The sequence below is a fragment of the Drosophila tropicalis genome, unplaced genomic scaffold (assembly GCF_018151085.1).
Source record: "Drosophila tropicalis isolate 14030-0801.00 unplaced genomic scaffold, ASM1815108v1 contig_845, whole genome shotgun sequence".
In the NCBI taxonomy this organism is placed as follows: Eukaryota; Metazoa; Arthropoda; class Insecta; order Diptera; family Drosophilidae; genus Drosophila; species Drosophila tropicalis.
In genome coordinates, this window is record NW_027173338.1 from 1927466 (window position 1) to 1952743 (window position 25278).

General features: G+C 38.4%; 2 protein-coding genes across 2 annotated transcripts; one reads left to right on the plus strand and one right to left on the minus strand.

Moving 5' to 3' along the window:
- The first annotated feature begins 645 nt into the window (after positions 1-645).
- On the plus strand, positions 646-23335 carry aop (anterior open). The gene is made up of 4 exons (XM_068294292.1): positions 646-1628; positions 19475-20745; positions 20812-21643; positions 21716-23335. Exons 2-4 carry the CDS (start codon positions 19590-19592, stop codon positions 21987-21989), a joined length of 2262 nt encoding a protein of 753 aa, XP_068150393.1. The 5' UTR covers positions 646-1628; positions 19475-19589; the 3' UTR covers positions 21990-23335.
- Positions 23336-23780: 445 nt separating this feature from the next.
- On the minus strand, positions 23781-24651 carry LOC137580315 (uncharacterized). The gene has a single exon (XM_068294293.1). The coding sequence runs from the start codon at positions 24434-24436 to the stop codon at positions 23834-23836; it is 603 nt and encodes a 200-aa protein (XP_068150394.1). The 5' UTR covers positions 24437-24651; the 3' UTR covers positions 23781-23833.
- Positions 24652-25278: the final 627 nt, after the last annotated feature.

Consider the following 25278-nt stretch of genomic DNA (forward strand, 5'->3'; position numbering starts at 1 on the left):
TTAAAAATATAAATATACGCATGGACGTTTAACGAACTTGGCTAAGAACCCTCGACTTTGGCATTCGACCAAGGCAGTGACAGCATTTGCAGAGTAACTGAAGCCAATTCATTAAACGGATCGTTTCCCCCAGAATCCCTCACCAAATTGAAAAAAAGTAAAATTAAAAAATGTATATACATATTTAAATTTGCTAAAAATGCTAGAGTTCCAGCTGTTTTTAAATTTTCCCCGCAATCGCATTTCCAAAACAGCCGGATCTGGCCGGAAAAAAGCTGAAACGACATCAGTGTGCGCATGCCTTTCGTTCATTACTTCTCTTTCTCAGCGTTTGTACACGCACAGTGGTTTGAATTATCCAAAAACTAAACATTAGTTGGAAGAAAATCTTAGTTTTAGTGAATTATATGCTTGTGTATGTACTTAAATTAAGGTTAGGACTTTTATAAATTTATTTGAAATTAATGTAATATCTTTTGTTTGCCTTACTTATCAAAGAATAACAAGTTTCAACTCGATATCTGCAATGTTGCATTTTGTGCCAGTCCGAACCACTGTGCAGGAGAGCCAAAAGTCGGAATTATTTATTTATTTGTTGTTTATTTTCTTCGTTCGCCTTCTTCGTTCATTCTTCTTTCATTCTTCGTGGCGAACGGACGTGGGAGTGCAGCACACAGAATTACATTATTAATATAAGACACAAGACATTGTTGTACAAATAAATAGCGTATTTGTGTGCAAAACAACAAAAAACAGAAACGATTGCAAAACGAGAAATGAAATTTTAAATTGATTAATTTACAATTAATAGAATTTAAATTGCAATACAACAACAACAGCAACAATAAAACAGTACAAACGGAATAACTCAAAGAGATAACGGTACAGCTTGCGTTAGTGTTTGTCTGTGTTCAAGTGCGCGCGTATGTGTCGGAGTGTTTTGAGTGTGTGTGTGTGTGTTAGTGTGCGAAACGGAAACAACAAATAAACAAAAATGTAAAAAGTTCAAAAGCAAGAAGCAAAAATTAAAAAAAACGGAAGAATTTTTGTTGTTGAGAAACAGAGGAAGAGCAGGCAAGAAAGAAAAGCAAAAGAAAATAAGAGAAAAGGGGTGAAAAGAAAAATAATACAAAAACACACAAGTGCATCCCACGCGTCACAGGTCCGAGTCCGAAAACAAGACGGAAGTGCTTTTGCTTTGCTGCTCTGCTTCTTCTTCATGATTATCGTCATATGCTCATCTCCTTCGTTGCTGCTGCCGCTGCCATCTAATACACTTACATAGGAAGGAAGGATTACAAGTTAACATATCTTACGTAGTCGCTGCTGCTGCACAGTGCTTTTGCAGTTAAACAACGCTTGGCGATTGTGTCAGAGAGCCCCCCAACCCGTATACCCACAAAACCAAACACACACACATGCACACTTCATACATGTAAGAGCGAGAGAGAGAGGAAAAAGTAAAATCAAATAACAACGCATTCTGGATCTGGACATATCCGCTTCCGCGTTGAGCGTTGTCGCTAAAAAGCTTAAAGAACAGACAACGACGACTCTACATAAACACACACACAGTCACAGATACATACATCCATATGTACGTCACCCTGCACAGTGGAGCAGACTAGGTAAGAAATTTGTTAGCAAAAAACCGATTTTCATTTAAAACATGAATCTCTAAGCATTATTTATACGTCATGTTTAGTCATAAAGTGGTAAATTGTATCATCTCTTTTTCTGTTTTTGTTTTATTGTTTATATACTTAACTTTTGTTGTCTCTGACAAACTGATAAATGTTCACGTTAATCTTTATGGTTAATCTCTTCTTTTTTTAATTTTTTTGGTTGTTGTCGTTAGTCGTGGTAAAAGTTTACAATATTTGGGTCTCTCTCTGTTGGCTTGAGGTCAACAAATTGTTGTCAAGTCGTTGTGGTCGTCTACACGTGTTCAAAAATATATCATTTTACACATTGTTAGAGTTCGGATTTATTTCTTGCTAAGTTGTATTGCAAGAAAAAAGAAAAAAAAGGTTTTAACCATTTAGAAATCGCGCTTAAAACTGATGTTCACGTACAATGTGAGTATTGTTTGATAAAAAATTAACTAAATGTCGTTGTTGGCTAATGTCTATAAAACACTAAGACTATATCAAAGACGATTTACCCCTCTAAAATAATCAGTTTGACAAAATTAAAAGGATTTGTCCCAATTAAAAGGACAAATGTCAGCTTTAAATATTTTTAGCTATAATTTATTTCCAATAGGAAATTATGTATATAGCTGATAAGTTTCGAAAATCGCTTAAAAGCTTGTATTTGCCATAAATGTTGCTCAACTAAATTTAACGTGGTCTAAATGAGTTGGGGGGTCCCTAAAATTCTTAGCCAATTCCAAGGTATCTACATAAGTTTACAGTCTTTGACTGACTCGACTCTCTTACGTATCGAATTTGGGTTGGGTTCGACGAGTCTCTTGTTGCATGCACTTTTTTCTATGGAAGTGAAACAAAAGCGGAGCGTTAAGCTCCAATTAGGGTGCCTGCTGCGCGAGACACTGGGCTCACGTCAGCGAAATCTTATCGCACTATGGGGCGCTATGGTAAAAAAAACTACTGTAAGAAAAAAAAAATAGCAAGCAGAATTGTGTTTATTTGTTTGCCTGCCACGACGACGACGATGCCGAACGAATTAGCCAAACAGTTCCTGCTTCTGCTTTCGCACCTGATCTGCCCTGAACGATCGTGTGAGCCCCCCGACTAGCCCTCCGACTAGCATATAGCCTGGTGCTCTCCAATTAGCGGAAAACAAAATACAGCAAAAAAAAATAAAAAATTATAGAAGCTGAGATTTTTTTTCTTCATAGTTTGCCTTTCCTGGTTCGTACCCCTCTCTCTCTCTCTGCCGCCCCCATGTTCTGCCCCGCAAAAAGTCTCTCCCGGTGGTGGTGGTGGCCTGGTGACCAGAGACGGCAGCGGCAAGCGTAAATACAATAAATTAAATTCACTTCCGCATTGCGCTACTCTCGCGACATACAACACAGCGCACGGAAGCAAGACGGGGCGAGAGTGGCAACTAGAGAAAGGAGTAGGAGGGTTTGGCAAGGGGAACACATAGGTAAGGTGAGGGTAAAAGGCAAAGCAAACAGGTATAACAGAAAAAACTGTTGATCGTACAGGCAAAAGGAACGACAGCAGCGGCAGTGGTCAGAGAGGTAGAGAGAGAGCCAAGAAAAGAGAGAACGACGACATATTCCCTCACACGCTTAGACAAGGGCTAAATCTCTCTCTTTCTCAGACCCAACTTGTGTCTTATGCGGGGGGAAGCTGACTCACTCACACATAAATAAGATCGACAAGAAACACAAATTAATAGTAATAATGCGGCAAATGTAATGAAAGAAAGAGAAAGAAATGTAAACACGGCATTACCTGATAATATTTAGACTAGTCTACTGTATGTTTCTCTAGGATATATCAAGGGCATCAATATAGGTGAAGGATGGAAGGATGAAAAAGAAATTGTTGCGAAAAATAGTTGATATGGTTTTCTCTGGAAGGGAAGATCCAAAAATTATCGAATAGCCTTTGCCTTTTGAGGAAATCGGAGAGGTCGGAGAAAGAACACTGATATGCTCCTGATTATCCCTTTAAGACCTTGCCAGGAATTGATCAAACTTAAATAAATTTAAATAAAAGTAGATAGTAAAGTACTGGCGGTTCTTGTAGATAAAATGATCTTGTCGATCATCCAAATTCCGATCATCTTTCGTCTCCCACTGAGGGGGCAACAATTTACTAATGAATCTCATACAGACAGTAGAAACATTTATAGGGCAAATTGTTGCTTAGTTAAGGTAATAATCCATAGAGTATAGAGTAATTTGTCTAACTGACTAACGCATATCATCTTGTAAGTATTAAATTGCTTCTTTTTCTTTGCCATTGCCGACTTTGCCGTTTCACATATTTATTCTACAGCTTGAGTCACTCGGCAAGTGCATTGAATCGACAACGTTGTTGTTGTTGTTGCTATTGTACATAGTTTTTGTGCTACTGATGACTTTTAGTTGTTTATACTTGCATGCGGAAGCAATGAGTACATTCAGTACATATATTTATATATATATAAATACATACATATGTATTTATTTGTTTGTTGTTTTTGTTGTGTATTGCGTGTAGTGGTTATCAGACCCTAGACTCAAATCGACTCGCCTCTAGGGAGTCGCACAGATGTTGTTGGTCTTTGTATGTGCCACATATTATTGATGTTTTGCAATATTACGCATCATCATCATAAGCATGTATCCATCCATCCAACCATCCCATTCCATCCATGTACATGTACTCACACACACACACATTGGCAGGCACTTTTATGGAGCCACTTGTGAGCATTGTAACCCATTTTATAGTGCAAAAAAATCACACTAACCTGAATTTGCCGTAAATGTGTTTAGACTTGGCGGCGACGTCAACGTCAACGCCGACTGTGACTGCGCAGCATCTCAAATTCGCTGAAAGAAAGTACATATAATGTGGCAACAACATTGGTGGCAACCAACAAACAGCGAGCCAGGCCAGCCGTTGCCTATCTTTCATCTTTATGTCTCATATACAAACATACATACATATGTGAAGGCAGTGCAGGTGGCGGAGGAGTGGGCGGGTTCAGTCGGTGTCGGTGAATGTTTAGGAAGTAAAGGCGGTAAAGACGATCGTGTGAATTTGGGAAAACTACCTCAGACCAGAAACACACATTGCATATGTATCTGTCTTTCAAGGATGCTCAATGAGATCATTTTTTATTCAATACAACAATCAGCCAAACAGGCAAAATATCAATATATATGTATATGTACAAATATTTATTCATATCCGATATATTAGAATTATCAATATGCTAGTAGGTATATCCCTTATCGGGATAAAGTTACAAGTGCCGCCTAAGAAAAATCATCAAAGAATAGGTTAAATCTCGAGTTGATCAGGACAATTAAACTTTATAGATAAATTAATAGATGGATTTACTTTATAAGAATTGAATTGAATTGAAAGACATTTATTATTGACTTTCAAAAACACAGTTAAGATATTTTCGATACTACCAGTTAAAGTATATTAACTAAATAATCGATCATTAGGACTTTTTCAGAGCGGAGGTCTCAGATAATTCTTGAAATCTATAGTTAATGCTGGTAAGATCAATAGAGATCTAGGGGGCCGCCAAAGAGATATTCCCACACTATTTATTTGCACAATGTGACTTTTATTCTAAAATTAAGGAAGTAATTTATTAATTCAAACTTGTAAATTGCAATCAAGTTTTTTAAGAGACGTTGGCGATCTTTGACATACAATCAATATTGGAGCGCGAGTATTATTATTATTATTATTTCCCTATACATTTTCAATCTATTCCCGTACATTTTCATTTCCAGGCTTGTTGTTCCTCCCAAGCCAGTCGCCTGACTCTCTCATAGAGTTACTTATCTCTACCTCTGTTGTTGTTGTTGTTGGCTTTTAAACTGAGTAACCTGTTGTTCGTTGGTTCGTTTGTTGTTGCTGTGTGAATTATGTTACGAACGTAACGTGTTTCAAAATATAGGAAGTCTTGCTTGAGTTATAGTCGAGCTTTTTGGTGGTATAGCCCCTTCCCGGCAACAATCTCAGCGGCGGCTCACTCTCTGTGAGTTCGTGTGTGTGTGTGTGTTTTAACGGTCGGTTGTGTTGGCTATTATCTAACTCCAACTAACTTGGCAAAGAGAAAGAAAGAAACGAAGCAACAAACACACACAGAGCATTTGTTTTTTGTTTTTTTTTTTCTTTTGCAGTTTTGTGGCACATTTTCTTTTTAGCTTTTGGCACACATACGGCGGGTTAGTAACTCTCTAAGGAGAGGGGCACGAAGGGGTGTAAAAGAGGGCACTAGGAAGAAGTTTGTTGTGTGTGTGTGTGTCAGGCCAAGAAGTGGAGTAATGTTGTGGAAAGCCGTCGTCTCGTTGTTGTTGTTGCTGTTGTCGATGCAACACAATTAGGTAATTTTCTTTCTTCTTATTGAACCCGAACACACAGAAGGGGAAAAATGTTGCGTGGCATAGACTCCATGCCACTCCACTCCAACTTCAACTTGATGATGGCGTAATGCAAAAAAAAGGAAAAGAGCAAGAAAAATGTTCAAGTAAATAAGGGGAAGTATCTATATCAGTTGGTAACTAGAGAGGGCGACCTAACCTAACCTAACCCTCTAAACTAACTAAAGAGAAAGAGAGAGAGAGACCGAGGACGAGGGCGAAACAATTCCCAGTCCATTGTTGTCCATTATTATCGCTGTGTAACTGTAAAAACTACCTGACCAAGCCCACTTACCACTTACCTGTTGAACAAAAGCCAACACAACGCAACTCTCTTCCGTCCTGAACATTGTAGGTGGTCCTGACACTAATTGTTCCTAGCCTAACCTCGCCCCTAAAGTCCTTCAGAATTTCTGAGGAGTAGGGGGAGGAGAATTCACAATGAATTTGGCATTTGGCACTTCGTGGAAATTTGCTGGCCAAGCGGAAGGAAGCTGCTGGGAACCAATGTGCAAAGACGACACTCAAGTGCCTAGAACAATAGAGATAGGGAGAGAGACAGAGACAGAAAGAACAAGAGGATAAGAGGCTGAAGATGCACAACCCCCTAGGGGATCTACAATGTACTTCAAAACTCTGCGGGACATTTTGCCGACTTGTTTGTTGAGTCCCTATGATCAGGCCATGGCCATATTCTCAACCATATCGTGTGTCAAAAAAGAAAAAAAGGAATTTTACTACTATACGTTCAAGAATTTACTACACACACAATTTTGAAATCGCTTTTTGCCAAATCGTCCATAAATCAATTTGATTTCAGTCTCGATAGTATTTTTGATAAGGACAACAAAATTTTTTTGCTTTTTCCTTTTTTTCACGTTTTGCTCGTTTTCTTTTTTTCAGTTCTTTTTTTTTTTTGTAATCTGTGTCGATAAGAACGCACACAAACACAGAGGCAAAAATTCGGAACGAAAGTCGTTTGAGTGGTAAATGGGCAAAGGAGGGGGTTGGTAGGGTAAAAAGAAGAGGTGGCGAAAAAAAGTTTTTATGATAGCAACACAAAATATTGTTCGATGGATTGCGACGCAGGAACGTTTTGGAGGGGTTTCTGTGTGTGTGTGTGTTTTTTTTTGGGGGAGGTGTGGATAGGGGAAGTGGGCAAAGAAAACCGGAAATGACGCGGTTCCACGAAATTTACGCTGCTGCTTGCTAGCCTCACCTGCCACTTGTTCAACCCCTCACCCCCACACTTTCTCGGGTGTGAGGCACTTGACTATAGAGCATGGGGTCTTAATTGATAGACTAATCAGTCGCACTTCATACCACACAAATGTAAATTATTATTGTTTGTATTTATGGCCGCTAAAATGGAAGTTGACAAAATGAAAACAAAATATCAAAGAAGTTAAATTCGGCTATGCCGAAGTTTATATACCCTTGCAGTCCTTGACAATAATAATTTCACATGTTCAAAATTTCTTTTCTGCAACTCAATTCATTAATATACAAACAAAACAATTTTACTCTTCATACTATGTACAATTTGTTCTTCTTCTTCCCTCATTCCCTAAGCAAAGCAACGCACGCATACACATACAGTTTATGTAGCGTTGCGTCTGTGTGTGTATGCATGTGCTCTGTTAACAGATGGTGACGTAGTAGGCAGCAAGCAGAGCTGCCGGCAGCGATTGAACCGATTTATATAGACTGTAACTTGTGTTCTATTTATCCGATCAGGGTCAAATTTTGGGATCTGAGATTTTATATCAAATTCTATTATATTGGTAAATTTCATGGGGATACTCCAATTTTTGCAAAAATTTTTGTTCCAGAGCTATATGATATAGTAGTCCGATCCCAAAGATTTTCATACTTTATCTCACCCGGGTAAAAAAAAGCTCCCAAAAAAAATTTCATCCCGATAGCTCTTAAGATGGCTGAGTAAAACGCGTACGCACCGACGGACAGACGGACAGACGGACATGGCTATATCGACTTAGCTTCTCATGCTGATCAAGAATATATATACTTTATGGGGTCGGAAACGTCTCCTTCTGTGCGTTACAAACATCTGACCAATTTTATAATACCCTCTGCAAGGGTATAAAAACACGAAAGAAATCGAACAAAATATACTTATGTATGTATATATGTATGTATGAGTTTTTGGGTTTTCTAATCATATCTTGCTTTACCCAAATGGTATTCACAAGTGTTATTATTATGATGATTGTTAGGGGCTGTTCAATTATATACACCTTGATACCCAAAGATAGATGACTATTCAAAAGTAAAATAATATGAGTAGGTATGTGTGCATACATCTACACTTGAAAGTGCGTTCGTGCGCCGATAGTTGAACTATATATAGTGCATACATACATATATATTAAATGTTAATCAGGAACTCAGGCAAAAAGTTTTATATTACAAGGTCCAAAACTTAAAAAGGAAATTCCGAAAGCTTTTACTAGGAAAGCTTCAGATGGATTTAGTATAATCTTGAGAAATTGACTGGATAGTGATATATATCCTTTAACTGAGCACTTTCTAATGATTTAGATAATTAAATCTGAGGATCGTCTATAGACCTCCTGCTACAATTTCGAAACAAATTCATTAATTAATTATTCCATTCGTCATAAGGAGTAAATATTTTATTTAGAATTGAGAGCTACTAGCATATTCCGATGAATAATACTGCAGTATTTCTGAATACTCTGGACCAAGTGTCAAATGAATGAAAGAAACAAATACCCAAGAAAAATACCCAAAGGGGCCAACATCTAGAGAGCGCGAAGTGCTTCTTCAATCTTGGCAAAAAGATATTGGGGGGGGGTGGTGGTGGTTGGTGGGGGGTCAGGGGCTACAACCAGGAGATTATATTATAATTTTCTAAGTAAAGCAGACAAATTAAAACATACAAACAACAAAATTGACACGAACATCACGTAGCTGAAACGATGTGAAGGAGCGAGCCAAGATGACGATGATGATGATGCCACCAAACAGCTCTAGAGAGATGATACATACATACATGAGTACATGTGATGATGACTGCTGGACAGACAGAAAGACTAAATGACTGACTGACTGACTGAACGTTGCCATTTCCTATTGTGTCGCCAAATTCATAATTAGCAGCAAAAAATGAGTTTCATTCCAGCTAGCTGGAGGCGCTGCAGCAGGGGCAGCTTCTTCATCAAAAGAGTTGAATGCTGTTGTTGGTGTTGTTGCTGTTCTTACCTTACCTCTATTACAATAGTTAGTTCTTATGACAACTTGAGTTTACTGTCTGTCTCTTTGTCTGTATTATGTTTTTATTCCCATTTCTTCTGCTGTTTTTTATCTCATTAGGTCGCTTTGCCACGTTTTAGTGGCCAACTTGAGTGCAACTTGGAATTGTATTTAAGTAAGAAGCTGCTGCTGCTGCTGCTTTGTCCGTGCTTATCAAACTTTTCCCACACACTCTCTCTTTATCTGTCTCCCGGTCTCTCACTCTCTTTCTCTACTATTCTCGCGTTGTTCTACTCATTTGAATTATCATGTTAATTATTTTGTTGTCCTCTCAGAGATAGAGAAGCCTTTTCAAAATGCTATCAGCTTTTAATAAATTGTTGAAGTGCATTATATATTCTATATATAAAAATATATAAAAAAAAAATATATATATATATATGTTAAGTGAATCAAAGTCTCTCTTTGCCTGGAAACGATTGCCAACAATTGCATCCGCATATGACGTTAAATGTTACATAGCATTGATTCTATTATTTCTTATTATTTGTAAGTAGTACACTCATAATGATTAAGAATTGAAATGATATTAATAAATAGAATTCCATGCATTTGTTGTATTTATGCCTTAAACGATATTTGCAAGAATATTTATTATTGATATTGGAAAAATACATTCTGTTTGGAATCCTTTGACCTTAGTCTGATTATACATCGATCATTTGGAATTTAGTTTCAGAGTCGGCTTAATATAACTCATTTGGAAATTGTATTATGATCTCTGGATCTGGATCGGAGTTTCGTCAGTCTTTTGTTAACAATAGATTGCACTTTCTAAAGAATAATTGTACACAAGAAAATGATAAATGACAAGCTAAACCTTATCAAAGTCACATTTCTTCTTGATTGGTTGTCATATCATTGAAATTAATTTGGCAATTTCCTAAACATGTTCTAAACATAAAATATTGCGGTTTTTGTTTAAGTTTTTTTCTTTCGGGAAGTGGCTCTATCATCTTGTATTTAAGCCAAGTCCCAATCCCCGTTTTTCTTCTCTCCAACCTGAAACTTGATTGTGATTATAGACAGTGAGCGTCATCGTAGTATTCGTCGTCGACAGCGTCGTCGTCGTTGTTGCTTGAACATCCGCTTCCGCATTTATTAAGTGTCTTTCCAAGCGACGCGCAAAACGTTCCACGGTTCAGATCGTTCGTTCGTTTAGAACGTTTTTACAATTCAGGTTTTCTCGAGCTACTACTACTACCTAGACCTAAAGCTTTTGTTTCTTCCACTTTTTTTTTTTGTATTTTTGCACACACAACTCTATAGCTCTGTAGCTCTCTGTAATTAAGATGCGAAGCGCGATCGTCGACAACAACTACTACGATCATGCCAAAGTTCTTTAGCTTCCAGCTGCTGCTGCATGGAGAGCTCAAATGGAATTGGAGGTGTGGTGGAGAATCGAGGGGCATCTCTGATCTGTCTGTCTGTCGTTTTTTCCATGCATGCCTAGATCTTAGTTATGTGTATGTATGTATGTATGCCTGTGCTTGATTACTAGTGCAAATACTAACTACCGGTTTAGATGCTTGCCCAGATACAGATACACGATCGAGGCGATCGCTTTTTTTTCCCATTGCTATGCCTGAATTTTTTCAGATTTTTTCCGTTTTTTTTTTTTTTTTTTGGTTGCTTTGGTTGTTGGCTACTGATGAAGCTGCTTAGCTACTGCTACTTCTTCTTTGATCTAATTGCCCATTTGTGGTACAGGAAGCTCACTTGCCATGATGATCATCAATAGCAATCGGAGCAGGAAGTATAGAGAAGTTTGTTCTTTCTCTTTATTTTGAATTTTTCTTTTAATTTTTGCAAGCAACTCATGTCGTCTTAAGTCAAGTATGTATGTTGTGGTCTCCTCTCTCCATATGGCAAACATACTTAGAGGTGCCTTCTATTTATATGTATCTATGTCTTATCTTATCATTGGCATATATTTGTTATGAACTTACTGAAACTCAAGCAAATCGTAAACATTTCGTAATACACATAAACATTATAGTGGAAGTATGGAAAAGCAACAGAGAAAGAGAGAGAGAGAGAGAAAGAACGGAACATGTTATATATATATATAAATATATATAGCTGTGGGGACTTGTCTATATCTCTTTTGCGTTTCTTTTTTATCAAAAGCAGCGACAACACGACACCTAAGACAACAAGTAATCCTAGTTTATATGTTAGAACGATGATTGTACGCCCGTAAAAGTTGAGTTCAGTTGAGTTGACTTGTTGGGTTGGCATGGCACAAGGCCCGGAAAGCAGGTGTCGTTTACTGTCTTATCAAAATCTTAATGTGACTTGGTTGGTTGCTTTGATAGACAAGGTTCAACAGTTGATCCTCTCTAACTTCCATGTGAGGGAGTTGTTGTGAGTGATGAATGCTTGCCTTTATAACGTTATATGAAAGATTGATAAGCCAATGATTTAAAATATCTAATAACATAAAACATTACTCAATGTAATGCCCAAGTTATGTATCTGTTTAGCAAGCAAAAAAAAAAATTGGAAATATAATCGAAAAAACAAGAAATGAAATCTACAGTTTTACCCTTTTTGTTTTTAGTTTTTAAATGACATCACACTTATAAATCATACAAAGTGGACCAAAAATCCAGAAAAACAAGCTCAAATTAATATAAATACGATGTCATAAAAGGTTCAACAAATTGCTCGATTAAATCATAGAATTTAACTGGAACTCTAAAAAAAAAAAAATCTCTATGCTAGTATGAATATTTTATTTGAATTTTTCATAACTTATTTAAGTTTTTCCCTCTCGTTGTGACTTATGAAAATTGTTCGCCCAAGGGAAATTTTCACTGTCCGCTGATCAATTGAATTTTGCCACTTACCTCACTACCCTTCTCCTTAGAACTTGTGGCTTGTGGTCTTTAAGTAAAACACGGAAGCGGCTTCTACACACATGTCAACCAACTCAATTGAACCACACACTGACCCCGACCCCTACACACACACATACACACCCCTTTCTGCCCCCTTTCTATTGGATAAAGGCTACATATCTTGCAGCAACGACTAACTACAAACTATGTACTGACTATTATTAAGAGATAGAGAAAGAGAGAGAGACAGAGACAAGATATAGATATGAAAAAAGAGACAGAGAACAGGAGGAGCAGTTTGCCACTAATTGAATGTAATGGGCACAAATGATGCGGTTGATGCTGCTTCGGTCCTAGGAATGATTTTGAACTCAACTACATTTCTTCTTGTTGTCTAGCGTTTGATGAACTCATCATGATTAGATTCAACTAACATAGCAATGAGAGTTCTTTCTTCTAGGTAGCAGCATAGCTACCGATCTTGTTCATTATCCTCATCATGATCATCATTAATACGAGCTTTTGTTCTTTCGACTAAATGATCATCAGCATAAAAAAAATAACAACAATTTTTGGTAAGTGGTTAATGGTTAGGTAGGAGGGGTGAGGAGGGGATTGGAGGGGGGTTTGCATATTAAAATACCGAAAAGGTTATCGAACGTTTGATATCATTAAGCATTTTGTGTATTCAAAAGCTATGCGTAAAGCATAAAGATGAACAATGAGGCAGCAAAATACAATCTGAAGTTTTTTTTTTATATTATTATTTCTCCCCTCTTTTTATCTCTTCTCCTTTTGTTTTGTTTTGCTTTCTGAGCTACATTAGAACAAACATGGCACGTAACGCCCTTCTTCTTGAAATAGAAGAGAGAGAGAGAAAAATGCGTAGAAAATAGAATGAAATTAATAATAACTAACTAAAGAAAAAGGGGTAAATCAGCTGGCAGGCAGACAAGAAAGATCCCAAATGGTATGGGGAGGGAGGAGTCTCTAAGTCCCGGAGTTGAGTTTCGGGTTTCGCCCTTTCTTTACCTTTTGTCTTGCATTGGTGGGGGCTACCGCAAAACGGCATAACGATGATTGATTTCCTAGACCCACAAAAAATGACGACTACCAAAAAAAAAAAAACCATATTGTGTCTGGATGATCTACAAAAATAAAAGAAATTTGCCTACGGCAAACAAAAACTGTTAAGCTAGCTTAGAGGGTGAACTTTGATCATACCCTGTAGGCGGATCGAGGTGTAGATTTTGTCGGAATGGGGAGTCAAATAACTTATTTTGATCTAGGCTTGGATTATCTTTTTGCACCTTCGAATATACCCCCAATAGAAATGGTGAAACAAAAACAAAGCTATAGAAAATTGACGATCTAGACAGAAAATGAACCGCACAGACATTTGGCTCGAAATTGTTGTATTGTATAGAGAGAGGTTGGCGCGAAGAAGAACCCGGAATTGGCGTCTTACCAATACACATACATACATATGTATATGTACATATATAGAGAGATACCCGATGATATAGCCCGCTCACGCGCTTGTTATGCATGCTCAGCAATCGCAGCAGCAGCAACGTCTCCTAGGTATTGAGTGGGGGAGGGCGTTTTGGGGGGGGAATTGGAACTGGCTTGTATGTTTAATTTGTTGTTTTTTTTTTCTTTTTCTTAAATATATGTACATGGAGAGACGACCAAGGTGTAAAAGTATGTGTGTGTGTGTGTGTGTGTTGAGCAGTTATAAAGCAAAAAGCAGGTCGTTGACTTGGTTTGAATATTTTTATGCTTATTAATTGAGTATTTCGATACGATCATTGTGGATATACATATATATCGATACAAACTATAACCTCACACACACACATGAGAGTAAATTGAATTGAATTACAGTATATAGAAATATCTATAGTATGTACATACATACGTATGTAGGTATATATGTATGTATATATTTTAGCCTAAGGGTTGATTCACAACTAAATCAAGAACCCCAGGCACTTGTGTAAACAACCAAAAAAAAAAAAAAGACGAAGACCTCATAAAAGAGATCAAATGTCAAAAGACACCATCAACAACAACATCACCTAGTGTTTTGTTGTAGTACCAAGCAATGCATTCAACTTTCCGTTTCCAAGAAGTCCTTCAATGATGTATTTCTTGCTTTTTGTTGTTGTAAAGTGCATAACAGGTAGATAGATGTATGTAGTTGAGTGTGGTGGGAGGGGAGGATGATGATAGAGAGAAAGAGAGGGAGAGACATACATTTCCCTTACCTGCAACCTAGAGTGATCATCATCAACCACCAAGAGCATTCTCTTTCCAATCCGCCTTGTGAAGCCGTTAATCTTAATGCGCCATGGCGGCTGTCGCTTCTGCTCTTTTTTGTATGTTATCTGATTTGTCTGCTCGTCTCTCTTCCTCTTCTTCATCTTCTTCTTGTCATCATTCTTAACTGCGCACTTGATGATGCACTAGGAGAGAAGAAGAGGATGCTGCTGCTGCTGCGCCTGCGGAAATTACTCATTAACTTCTTAGAGTTGTGCTGCAACTTGGGTTCCTTTTTAACCTTACCCCCCTCCTCCAACACCTCCTGGCCCGAATGCCCGCTGTGATTGGGCCTAGTGTTAGAGAGAATGAGTGAGATATATCGAATGTCTTTCGAGTGTCATCTTATAAGCATTACAACAGATAGATAACTAAATCGTTAAGTGCCTTCCTCCCTGACGACTGCCACTTCGGGTAGACTATATTAAATAACAATATAATTGCGAAATTCGAGATATAGAACCTCTAAAGTACTTAAGATTCTTAGTGGTAAAGTTGAGGTACTTTTTGGAAAAAAACAGAAAACACTTCCTGATATGGACAAATGACTGCACAGCGAAGAAAGCAGAAAAATAATAAAAACACAGCAGAAGAATAATGAAGAAAGAACAATAAGTACATAATATAAAATAAATAATGAAAAAATATTAATAATTATTATCCTAGCGTCTTACCTAGACCTTTTCTTTAGCTATGAGTTTTATTACTCCAACTGTCGAAGGATCGTTTGCCACCAAGGCAAGGATCTTCGCCCGCCTTTGTCCAGATTTGGCACTAACATTATAATACACATTTCAATTCACAAATTTGATGAAAAAAAGAGCATTTAATAGGAATATGTGAAACAGAAAAGACAAAAGGCTTATAGTAAAACAAGGTTAACTAGTTTGTTGCCAATTGGAAAATGATTACACGAATTCCTCTACCGTTAAAATTCTTGGAACAAATGTACATCTTTTTCCATTCAGTATTGACTACTACAACGAAGTGGGATTAACCGGAATAATGATTCCTCAAGTTACACATATGGAATGCCTTCTTCTTATCTAGCTTATGCCCTTTCTAATCCGTTTTGTGTGTGTGTGTGTGTGCAGGATGTTTCCATTTTTAAATCCTCCCCATTATCATGTCTTTAAAAAAGAATTTGGGATTAAACTCTTTCCTTTTTTTCCTACTTCTCTCCCATAAGTCGATGATCCTTATCTTTTCTAGCTGATCTAGCTGGCATCCAAGTGATGGTGTCCCATTTTTTTTCTCTAGCTAGCATTTCCGATCCCACGGTCAGAGAAACCTGTCGTCACCCCAACAACAACAAACACATACGCCCACCACAAATATCTTAAGTGTGTGTGTGTGTGTGTGTATTTGTGTGTTCTCTCCCCAAAGCGGAAACTTGTGCAAAAAGGAAAAACGAAATAAAACGACCAAATCAAATAAATTCTTTTGGTATTTGTATGCCCCCGCCAGTCAGTCCCCTCCTTTCCTTTCACTCCTTTGGAATCCCCTTCTTCTTCTTCTTTTCCGAAAACCTCCTTCTTTTATTTCTCTTCCATCGTCTCTTTGAACGTTTTTCTAAACTGATCGTTTTATAATTTTCGTTTGTAATTTCCGTTGAAACCGGTTCAACATCATCCGCATACCTCTCAAAACTACCTGAGTCTCTGACTGACTCGACACAGAGAGAGAGAGAGAGAGAGAAGGAGAGGCAGCATACGATTGAATGAGTGAGAGGGACTAAGGTAGAGCAAGTGAGAGGATGGGGAAAAGGAAGAGAATGCTGCTGCCGCTGGTTCTGCTTCTGCTGGCTGACTTGGTTGAGATTTTAGAAATATTCTTTTCACTCTTCATCTACTTCTTCTTCTTATTGTGCGTTTGTTGCCTTCTTTCTACATTGTTGTTATTGTTGTTGTTGGTTCTTCTGCTGCTGCTGCTGATGAGCATTCATTTGTCATTTTACTACGTGCCACCGACTCTACTCTCTGTTGGGCCCCCGACACCGGTCTGAATCTGAAATGTTGTTTATTTGTTGTCGGATGGAACATGTGTGTACTAGAATATACATACATATGTATGTATATATGTACATATGTATTCTTTATGTTGTATGATGATTTCTTATTTTTTTTTTTGTTTAAAGATATTCAACAACCATGTGTTGTGGCAACCAAAATAACACGTAGGATCGTCATATATACTCATATGTGTGTACATACCTTATATCGTCGCAATCAACAAGACTCTTTAAAAACAAATAGTGAGAGACCCCCGCTAAGTAAGAGACATAATAAAATATTCAAGATGATCAGCAGCATCATCATCATCAGCCTGATGATATCTCCCTATAAAGCTCTCTAGTGTTATCTCTTTTCCGCTAACAGACAAGTCCCCCAGGCGCTAGGTCCACCGTCCGTTTGTGTTTGCTTCGCTCACTTGTTGAAATGCTTCCCGGAGAATGAGGAAGTTTCTTCTTTTCCTTCTTCTCAGAGAGATAAATTTAAACGCAAACATATGTGTGTGAGTGCACAAGTACTAAACGAAAGGGGCATGGACAGGCTACACACACACAGACACACAAAAAACAGGGTGCCTGTTGGGGCTGCTGTGCCGACGACGATCTGCTTCTTCTTGCTCTCTTTACCCACTGGCGGATTTATTAGTCGTCGTTGCCGTCGTCGTCTTTCTCCCAACATCATTTTGAATTTTGAAAACGGGTTTTGGTGATTGGAATGTGCACTTCCGTTTGGCTGTTGTTGTAGATGCAAGCTCCCCACAAAAAAATGTGGGGAACGGGAACGGGTGGTATGCGCAATCGGGCACGGGCACGGCTTTTAAAGTTTCCATCATCTTCATCATCATCATCGAACTGAGAGAGCGAGAGACGGACGCTTTACCGCTCGTGCCCCTTCCGTTCAATTCCTTTCCGATTGCGCCCCGCCTACTACTTGTCAATATACATATATGGTACACACACTCACACACACACATACACACACACGATCGTATGTATGTTGAAATCTTTACAACAAAATGATCACTGCTAAAAGATACATACATACATATACATATGTACAAATGTATGTACATTTGTATATGTATTTACTTTGTATACATCCGGAATATTGTAAGGCAAGTACTGCTGCTGCTTGCTGGCACGCTGGGCCTCCCATACACAAGACACAACACCACACACTCAGGCACACACATATGGATTTGTGTGTGTATGTATGTACATACATTTTTATGGAAATTACCATATTGAGAAATTTGTACAATTAAAAAGTTGATTTTATATGAACAATGTTTGGGTTATAGGTGAATTATTTAGGTCGCTACATTGTTAAGTTTCGTAACCTTTTTACCAAAAACAAGATAAAGACATTTAAAACGTTCGGGTAATAGATATTAAACAATAACTTGAAGTTAGTATCAAATCAAAGATAATTTAATTTTAATTTCCACTGACAACGGATGATGCAGTTGGAAACATGATCTAAATCCCTTAAAACACTCCAACAGGACACACTCAAAAGATTGTTTGAAGCAGGGCATTTACTTGATCTGCTATGCCTGTAACCTGCCTGCCGAGAAGATCTTTGCCTTTGCTCCAAAAGAGATATTTTGCTCTCGAAAATCAAGACAGACAGACAGAGAGACACAAAACGCTGCGGGGGTGTGTTGCCCTGCAAAACTAAAAGAAATGAGACAGACAAAAAGAGCCCGAGAGAGAGAGAGAGAGAGTAAGGAAGAGAGCGTCAAGTGTGCTCTGCCCGCTGCTTCTACTTTTTACTTCTGCCTGTGATGCTGTCGACGTCAACGTCGACGCGTCGTCTCTTTGGTCTCTGACTCATGCCACACTTCTTCTCGGACTCTCACAAGATTTCAGGTCCGGTCGCCAGTTTTCGCCAAGTAGTGCTCGGATGCGCTTGTTGTTTTTATTGTTGGCTTGTGTACCGCGCAGCGTCCAAAAGATATATTATTTGTTTATTTCATCCATCGGCGACGACTTCGTTCGACTACTACGCGAACCCACGACGTGCGCGTCCGACGTATTTCTGTTTGTGCTGTTTGCCGCCACCGCCACCGACGCCGCTGCCGCGAAGATTATGAAGAAATCTGATTTCATTGGAATGCGAATGTGTCTATCTGACTCTGTCGCCTCCACCTCCGCCTCCACATCTTCATCTCCTTCGTCTGCCTTGCGTTTTGCCACGGTATGTGTTCCCTGCTAGGTGATGTGAGTGCCAAGCTATTTTCTGGCGGAAGTGTGTCGATTGATGCTACTAACATCCTTTTTTTTCGAAATGAACTTTGGACAACTGGAAATAGCTTACAAAAAAGAAGAAGAAAAAAACGTTGTCGATTTTTTAAGTAAACACCTGCACAACTGGCTACAGTTTACATTGCATTTACAGCCAAAATGGATTAAAACCTTTAAAGATTTTGGATACCAAAGTGTTGTTTTTATGGCATAATTTTATGATAAATATACAAAATTTAAGGTTCTCTGATGAAAATTCCAAAATCATCAGTCGTCCACCCTTTGAGTTAATATTACTTACGAAATAAGCCGTGAAAAAGGAATTACTTCAGACAGTCCTGGTCCTCGTTCAACAAAGAAATTCATCCCTTTCCTGAAGTACATAGTTTGAGCCACTCTTCCCCTAGAATATAGCCCTGTTGAAGCAAATGCTTGGGATTATTTTTTGAAAATCATTGTTTAGACCAAAAATGTTTAATGTAAACTACAGTTTCGTCAGTATTAAAGCAAAAAACTTTTAAAAAAAATTCTCAAAAATTCATGGTTATTTTCGGACTAAGCTAAAATAGACTCATAAATTCTACAAATCAGTATTCCCATGTGTTCTATTCAAATATTACTCATACAACATGTTGGCCAATTTGTTTATTTATTTACAAATGTTTTTTTGTTTCTTTACAGATCTGATAGAAGCATATACACATATAATTGATCTCGTGGCTTCACTTTGCTGATCCATCCTACATCCATCCATTTAATCCAGGATAGGACATTTATTTCTACAAACTGTCGCTGCATGTCCAAAATGAAAATGCTTCCTGTACAGTTATCGTTGAATCATCCAATCAATCCAAATATTTGGAGTGAAGTTTTATGGCGTTGTCCGCCAGCCCCATCCAGTCAGTTGGCCGAACTGAAAACACAATTACCACAATCGCTACCATCAGATCCACGTCTATGGAGTCGCGATGATGTTTTGGTCTTTTTGCGGTTCTGTGTGCGTGAATTCGATCTGCCCAAACTGGACTTTGATCTCTTTCAAATGAATGGCAAGGCATTGTGCCTGCTGACACGTGCAGATTTCGGACATCGGTGTCCCGGAGCCGGAGATGTCCTGCATAATGTACTACAGATGCTGATCATTGAGTCGCATATGATGCAATGGCATTTGCCCAACAGTCCGGTGACACCGACCAGCCGTTATCCACTATCACCGCACAGCCATCCGCCGACACCGACATGGCCACCGTTGAATGCACCGCCCGAGAGCAGTCCCTTCCATAATACAGCCGCCCATATGGCAGGACACCATTTTATGGCCCCCAATTCCGTTACACTGAGCCCACCACCATCGGTTGATTCACAGGCCAGCAGTCCGCCACAGGCAGCGTATCAAAATGGAGTCGCCTCTGCTCCTGGTTCAGCTGCTGCGTCTTCTAACACATCTGCTTCTAACGCCGCCGCAGCACCTGCTTCATCATCGTCGTCCAGCAGTACGACCAGCACGAGTTCCGTGCTTGCCATGCCCATGAAGGGTATTAGCAGTGCCAGCAGCAATCACTCTGACTCCGAGGAAGAGTACTCCGAGCCAGCTGGTAGCCAGAAATTGCCGCCCGCCCCTCTATCTGTCTACAGTGCGGGCAGTCCGCCAGGTACACCCATACACAAGGATATCAAACCGAATTGGACAAATAGTTTTGTCAACTCGTGGTCGCAGCAACAACAAGCTGCTGCAGCAGCTGCAGCCGCAGCGGCAGCCGTTCAAGTCCAACAGCAGCAGCAACAGGTTCAACAGCAGCAGCAACAACAACAGCCACAGAAGCTAACGCTTGACAATGCTGGTGGTCCGCTTGTCGCACCAGCCGGTGGTTCGATCTCAGCTCCCACCACGCCCAGTTATATGTACAAAGCGAAACGGGAATTCTTTCCAGAGAACTCTGAACCCAATACAAGTAAGTATTCCCACATTCCGAATCGTTTACAGAAACAGATGACTAATTTTTCTTTTTCCTGTCTAGATGGTCGCTTGCTGTGGGACTTTTTGCAACAGTTGCTCAATGATCGCAATCAAAAGTATAGCGATTTGATTGCTTGGAAATGCCGCGACACTGGCGTCTTTAAGATTGTCGATCCGGCTGGCCTGGCTAAACTCTGGGGCATACAGAAGAATCATCTATCGATGAATTATGACAAAATGTCGCGGGCCTTGCGCTATTATTATCGTGTCAATATATTGCGTAAAGTACAGGGCGAGCGTCATTGCTATCAGTTCCTGCGTAATCCCACAGAGCTGAAAAATATTAAGAATATTTCGCTGTTACGTCAAACAACGCCTACTAATGGTGCTGGTGCTGCTGCCGGAGGAGGATCATCATCAACGTTGTCCACACAACAGGCTAACAATCAAGCTGCTGGACCCCCCAGTAGTCCGGCTGGTCAGAACTGGAGCCAACAGCAGCAACATCAACAGCAGCAACAACATCAGCAATCACCCCAACGTCCTGCCTCGAGGAACGGACCAATGAGTCTGCCCGCTGTTGCAGCCGCCGCTGTGGCTGCTGCTGCTGCTTATGGTCTGCCACCCACATCGCCGCCCTTCATGCATGCCATCAATGGAGCCTTCCATTATCTGTCCGCCAATGCAGCAGCAGCTGCTGCCTCAGCCCCGCCACCAAATTCCCCAGCCTTGAACACACCCGGCTCAGTGGGGCCGGATAAATTTCAATTTCATCCACTGAAAATGGAAAATGGCGGCGGTTCATCTGGTTCTGAATCGGCCGGTGAGGATCTCAAGCCCACAGATTTAAGTGTGAGCAGTAAAAGTGCCAGCAGCAATGAGGACTGCTATCCGTAAGTAATAAATGAAATCAAGTGAGAGGAATACCAAGAAACTTATCTCAGTCCTCCGTCTCCTTTCTGCAGGCTGATTCGTAATGCTGATGGCCTGACCACTATTAAGCTGATACGTTACAATGATCCAACGCCGCCCGCCGAGCCACCAACATCAGCGATGTTATCGCCCAAGCCAGAAGTTCATCATGAACAACAAATGCCCACAGCTTGTAATTCACCCAAGCCTATGGATGATCAGCATTCAGCCGGAACTCCACCACAACATATGCCCATGGAAAGTGATTGCCAAGGTGGCGGAGAAACGGAAGAGGCGGCGTTGGCCTATCGACATATGCGTCAATAGAGATGCCAATCCTCTGTCCCCACTGCCTCCACCCCCCCACGCACACTCTCTCTCTCACACACACACACAAAATTACCTGAAAGAAAGAAAAATTCAAATAATGGGACCAGCACACAACAAAACAAAAAAAAAAAAAAGGAAAAGAAGAAAAAAAATTTCCCGTCATCGCTCACCGCCCTTCCCGTCCTTACCCAAGCTGGATGTGGTTGCCTTTTTGTACATAGCATACATAACGAACATATTTTTTACATCAACCATATACACACATACATACATCGTAAATGCATCGTTCATACAATGTATGCATACATTTATATATATATATATAGAAATATATATTTATTAAGTTTAAGATGTAGTTCTTTTTTGATCGGCGCAGCGCAGCCTTCGTTTATGTGCCAATTTCTACATTTATCGATATAGATTAATAAGTTTTTCCATCAATCAAATCAAATCAATCAATGAATTCTATCCAAAATCCAATCATAGTTCATTGTAGCCAAGTAAGTGTTGCCACCTTTGAGCTTTACAAAATGTTGCCTCAACAAAAATGGTTTCAAAAAACGCAAACAACAAAAAAAAAAAACAAAAACAAATTACGAAAATTGTTAAATTGAAAAAGTAAAAAAAAAAAACAACAAACAAAACGAAATTGTTGGCATAAATTGTTAATTAAGTAAGTGAAAGATTTGTTTGTATACAAAATGGCAAATTAATTTCTTGTGATACCAACAACAACAGAAGAATTAAATTTGATTCTTAATATCTTTTTTTTATATATAATTCTTTGGCTTTTGGATGAGAAAACAAACTGCAACAGTTTTTCCTTTTGCCCAACTTCCTTTTTTTTTTTGTATTTGATTTTAGCCTTAACGAAGAGCTTTCAAAATTTCAAATTTCAATTGAAAAAAACAAACCCAAACACAACCCAACCCGCCCCGCCCTGTTTAGGTTATAAAGAAAATGCATTAACAACATTGGCTTCCATTTTATATAATATATCTATATATGTATATGTATAAAAAAAAAAAGAAGAGATAAACAACTTTTTACTTTAAATTATGCTATACAAAAAATCATATAAATATATATACATAATGTATACCTAATTAGTTTTTTATATTTCGTAATTAGTTTTTAGTTTAGTTTAATCAGTGGAAGAAGCAAAGCAAAAAAGAATAAAAGGTGTTCATTTGAGCTGTAGGATTGTTTAATTACACACAATTCAAATTTAAGCAATTTTAACCATTTTAGTTTGTATAATTATTAATTCAACCCTCCCACCCCCCAAAACAAATGTCCCCACCAAAGGCAACAATAGAACCAATTTGATTTTCTTTTGTAAATTTTTGAAATCTTTTATTATATATATAGTCGCGCATATGCATATATGTATATGTATAATTAAATCAAATCATTTACATACACACACACACGCTCATACAAATTTAGCTTATAGTGCAACTGTAATTACATTATCATTATTATTATTAATAATTAACTCTAGCTTAAAATCTACACAGATATATATATATACATATATATATACATATATAATTTTTCTGTTTCTGTTTTTAAGTTTAAACACCGCCAATAGCTAATAATTAGCACTCTAGTGTGTCGCCACAATACCTGTTCTTCCATTTGAGAAACCTTCTTTTCATTTCGTTTACATACATACAACATTTATATGTATGTAAAAGAAATAAACACAAATAAGTACATATATATATATATAAATATATATGTATATGAAAAATGAAAAATATTTAAAAAGAAAAGAAAGAGAAATCAAAACAAATTTATATGCAATTAATAAAAATTGAAAATGATAAAAAAAAGAATCAAATCTTTTCCTGATTATCCAAGAATTCACGAATCATATTACGACACGATTTCAATAGAGCCTTATTGCAAGTGTTATTGCTGCTTTCCTTGTTGCGTTCAAATGTTGGCAATGGTGTCTTGGCCTTGATTTTGGCCTTAACAATGGCATTTTGACTAATGTTGTTATTAGAAGGAACTGGTTGTTGTTTAGCCGGAGTCAAAGATCGTCTCAATAGATGTGATGGAATTGTACGCTTCTTCAACGGTTGACTGCTGGCCGTAACACGTACTTGCTGCTCCTTGGGAGTGCAATTATCCACCATACAAGGCGGCGGTGGTGTGGGTGAGCGACTACTTTCTGCTGGAATTGCTGTTTCTATCGTGGTTGTGGGACCGATCACTTTGGAGGCGGCGGTTGCTTCAGCGGCTATTTTGGCAGCACTCTGTATATCATATTGATAGCGTAACATCAATAGAGCTGCAGCCGCTTCCAATTCCATGGCACTGTGCTGTGTAGTGTTTAATGAACTGTCGGCACTGTGTGATGGACTCGAGGTTGTGTTCCTCTCTGCCAAAGGTTTTGGCCTCAAATATACTTTCTTTAATACACAATACTTCATGTTGGAGATCTCAAGATGAACTGATAGCCAACTGTGTCGCGTGGGACAGTTTTATGTTCATTTGTGGGTGGTGTCTGTTACCTGTCAAAGCTAAACTAAATCGTTTACCTACCAATTGGTCCCTAATCCGCCTGTGACCCCTAATAAGTCTTAGGTATGTATTTCTCCCAATAGCAGCTGCTAAAAGTTTTATTACCAGACTCAAGTGAAGTAAATCACTCAGGTAAGTTTAAAGTAATACTTACCAGAAATCTAGGCAATTTCATTTTTTGGATTTTCCAACGTATCACTTTGTTTCCATATATGAATTTAACAAGGGAAATCTTAGTAGCAACTAACAAAACTAATAGGATTAGCTAATATTTTCTAATTACTTTGTGAAAACCAGTTAACTATTTAAAATATAAATATAAAAAAGTTATAAATAGTAGTTTATTAACAGGCTCTTGTTTTAAGGCACGTAATACTTATACTTGCAAGAAGAGCATATGTCCGAATACTTGCGTTCATTTACGTATGATTTAAACTCTAAGGATTACCAGTAACTTTTACTCCTTTTAGTCGTTGAAGGCGTTGACATCAAATGAATACAATTTAAGAGATCATGCTTTTAAAATTTAAAGTCATAATTTCAAACAATACAGAAACATATTTTGAATTGTGTGAGTGTCTTTTCAAAGGTGTTTTTTTCAGCTTAAAACCAATCATTTTAATGCTTTATAGCTTCGTTAACAACTCATTCTATTTCGTTTATGAAAGACTAATATTATCCCAAAGCATTAGTCAAAATAATCATTATCATGAATGGATTCAGAAAGCATTTTCGGAAAGTGTCCGATGCA

Coding starts and splice junctions, on each gene's coding strand:
- LOC137580315 (XM_068294293.1), bottom strand. CDS start 24,436: ATGAAGTATTGTGTATTAAAGAAAGTATATTTGAGGCCAAAACCTTTG.
- aop (XM_068294292.1), top strand. CDS start 19,590: ATGTCCAAAATGAAAATGCTTCCTGTACAGTTATCGTTGAATCATCCA. Junction 20,746..20,811: donor GAACTCTGAACCCAATACAA/GTAAGTATTCCC, acceptor TTTCCTGTCTAG/ATGGTCGCTTGCTGTGGGAC. Junction 21,644..21,715: donor AGCAATGAGGACTGCTATCC/GTAAGTAATAAA, acceptor TCCTTTCTGCAG/GCTGATTCGTAATGCTGATG.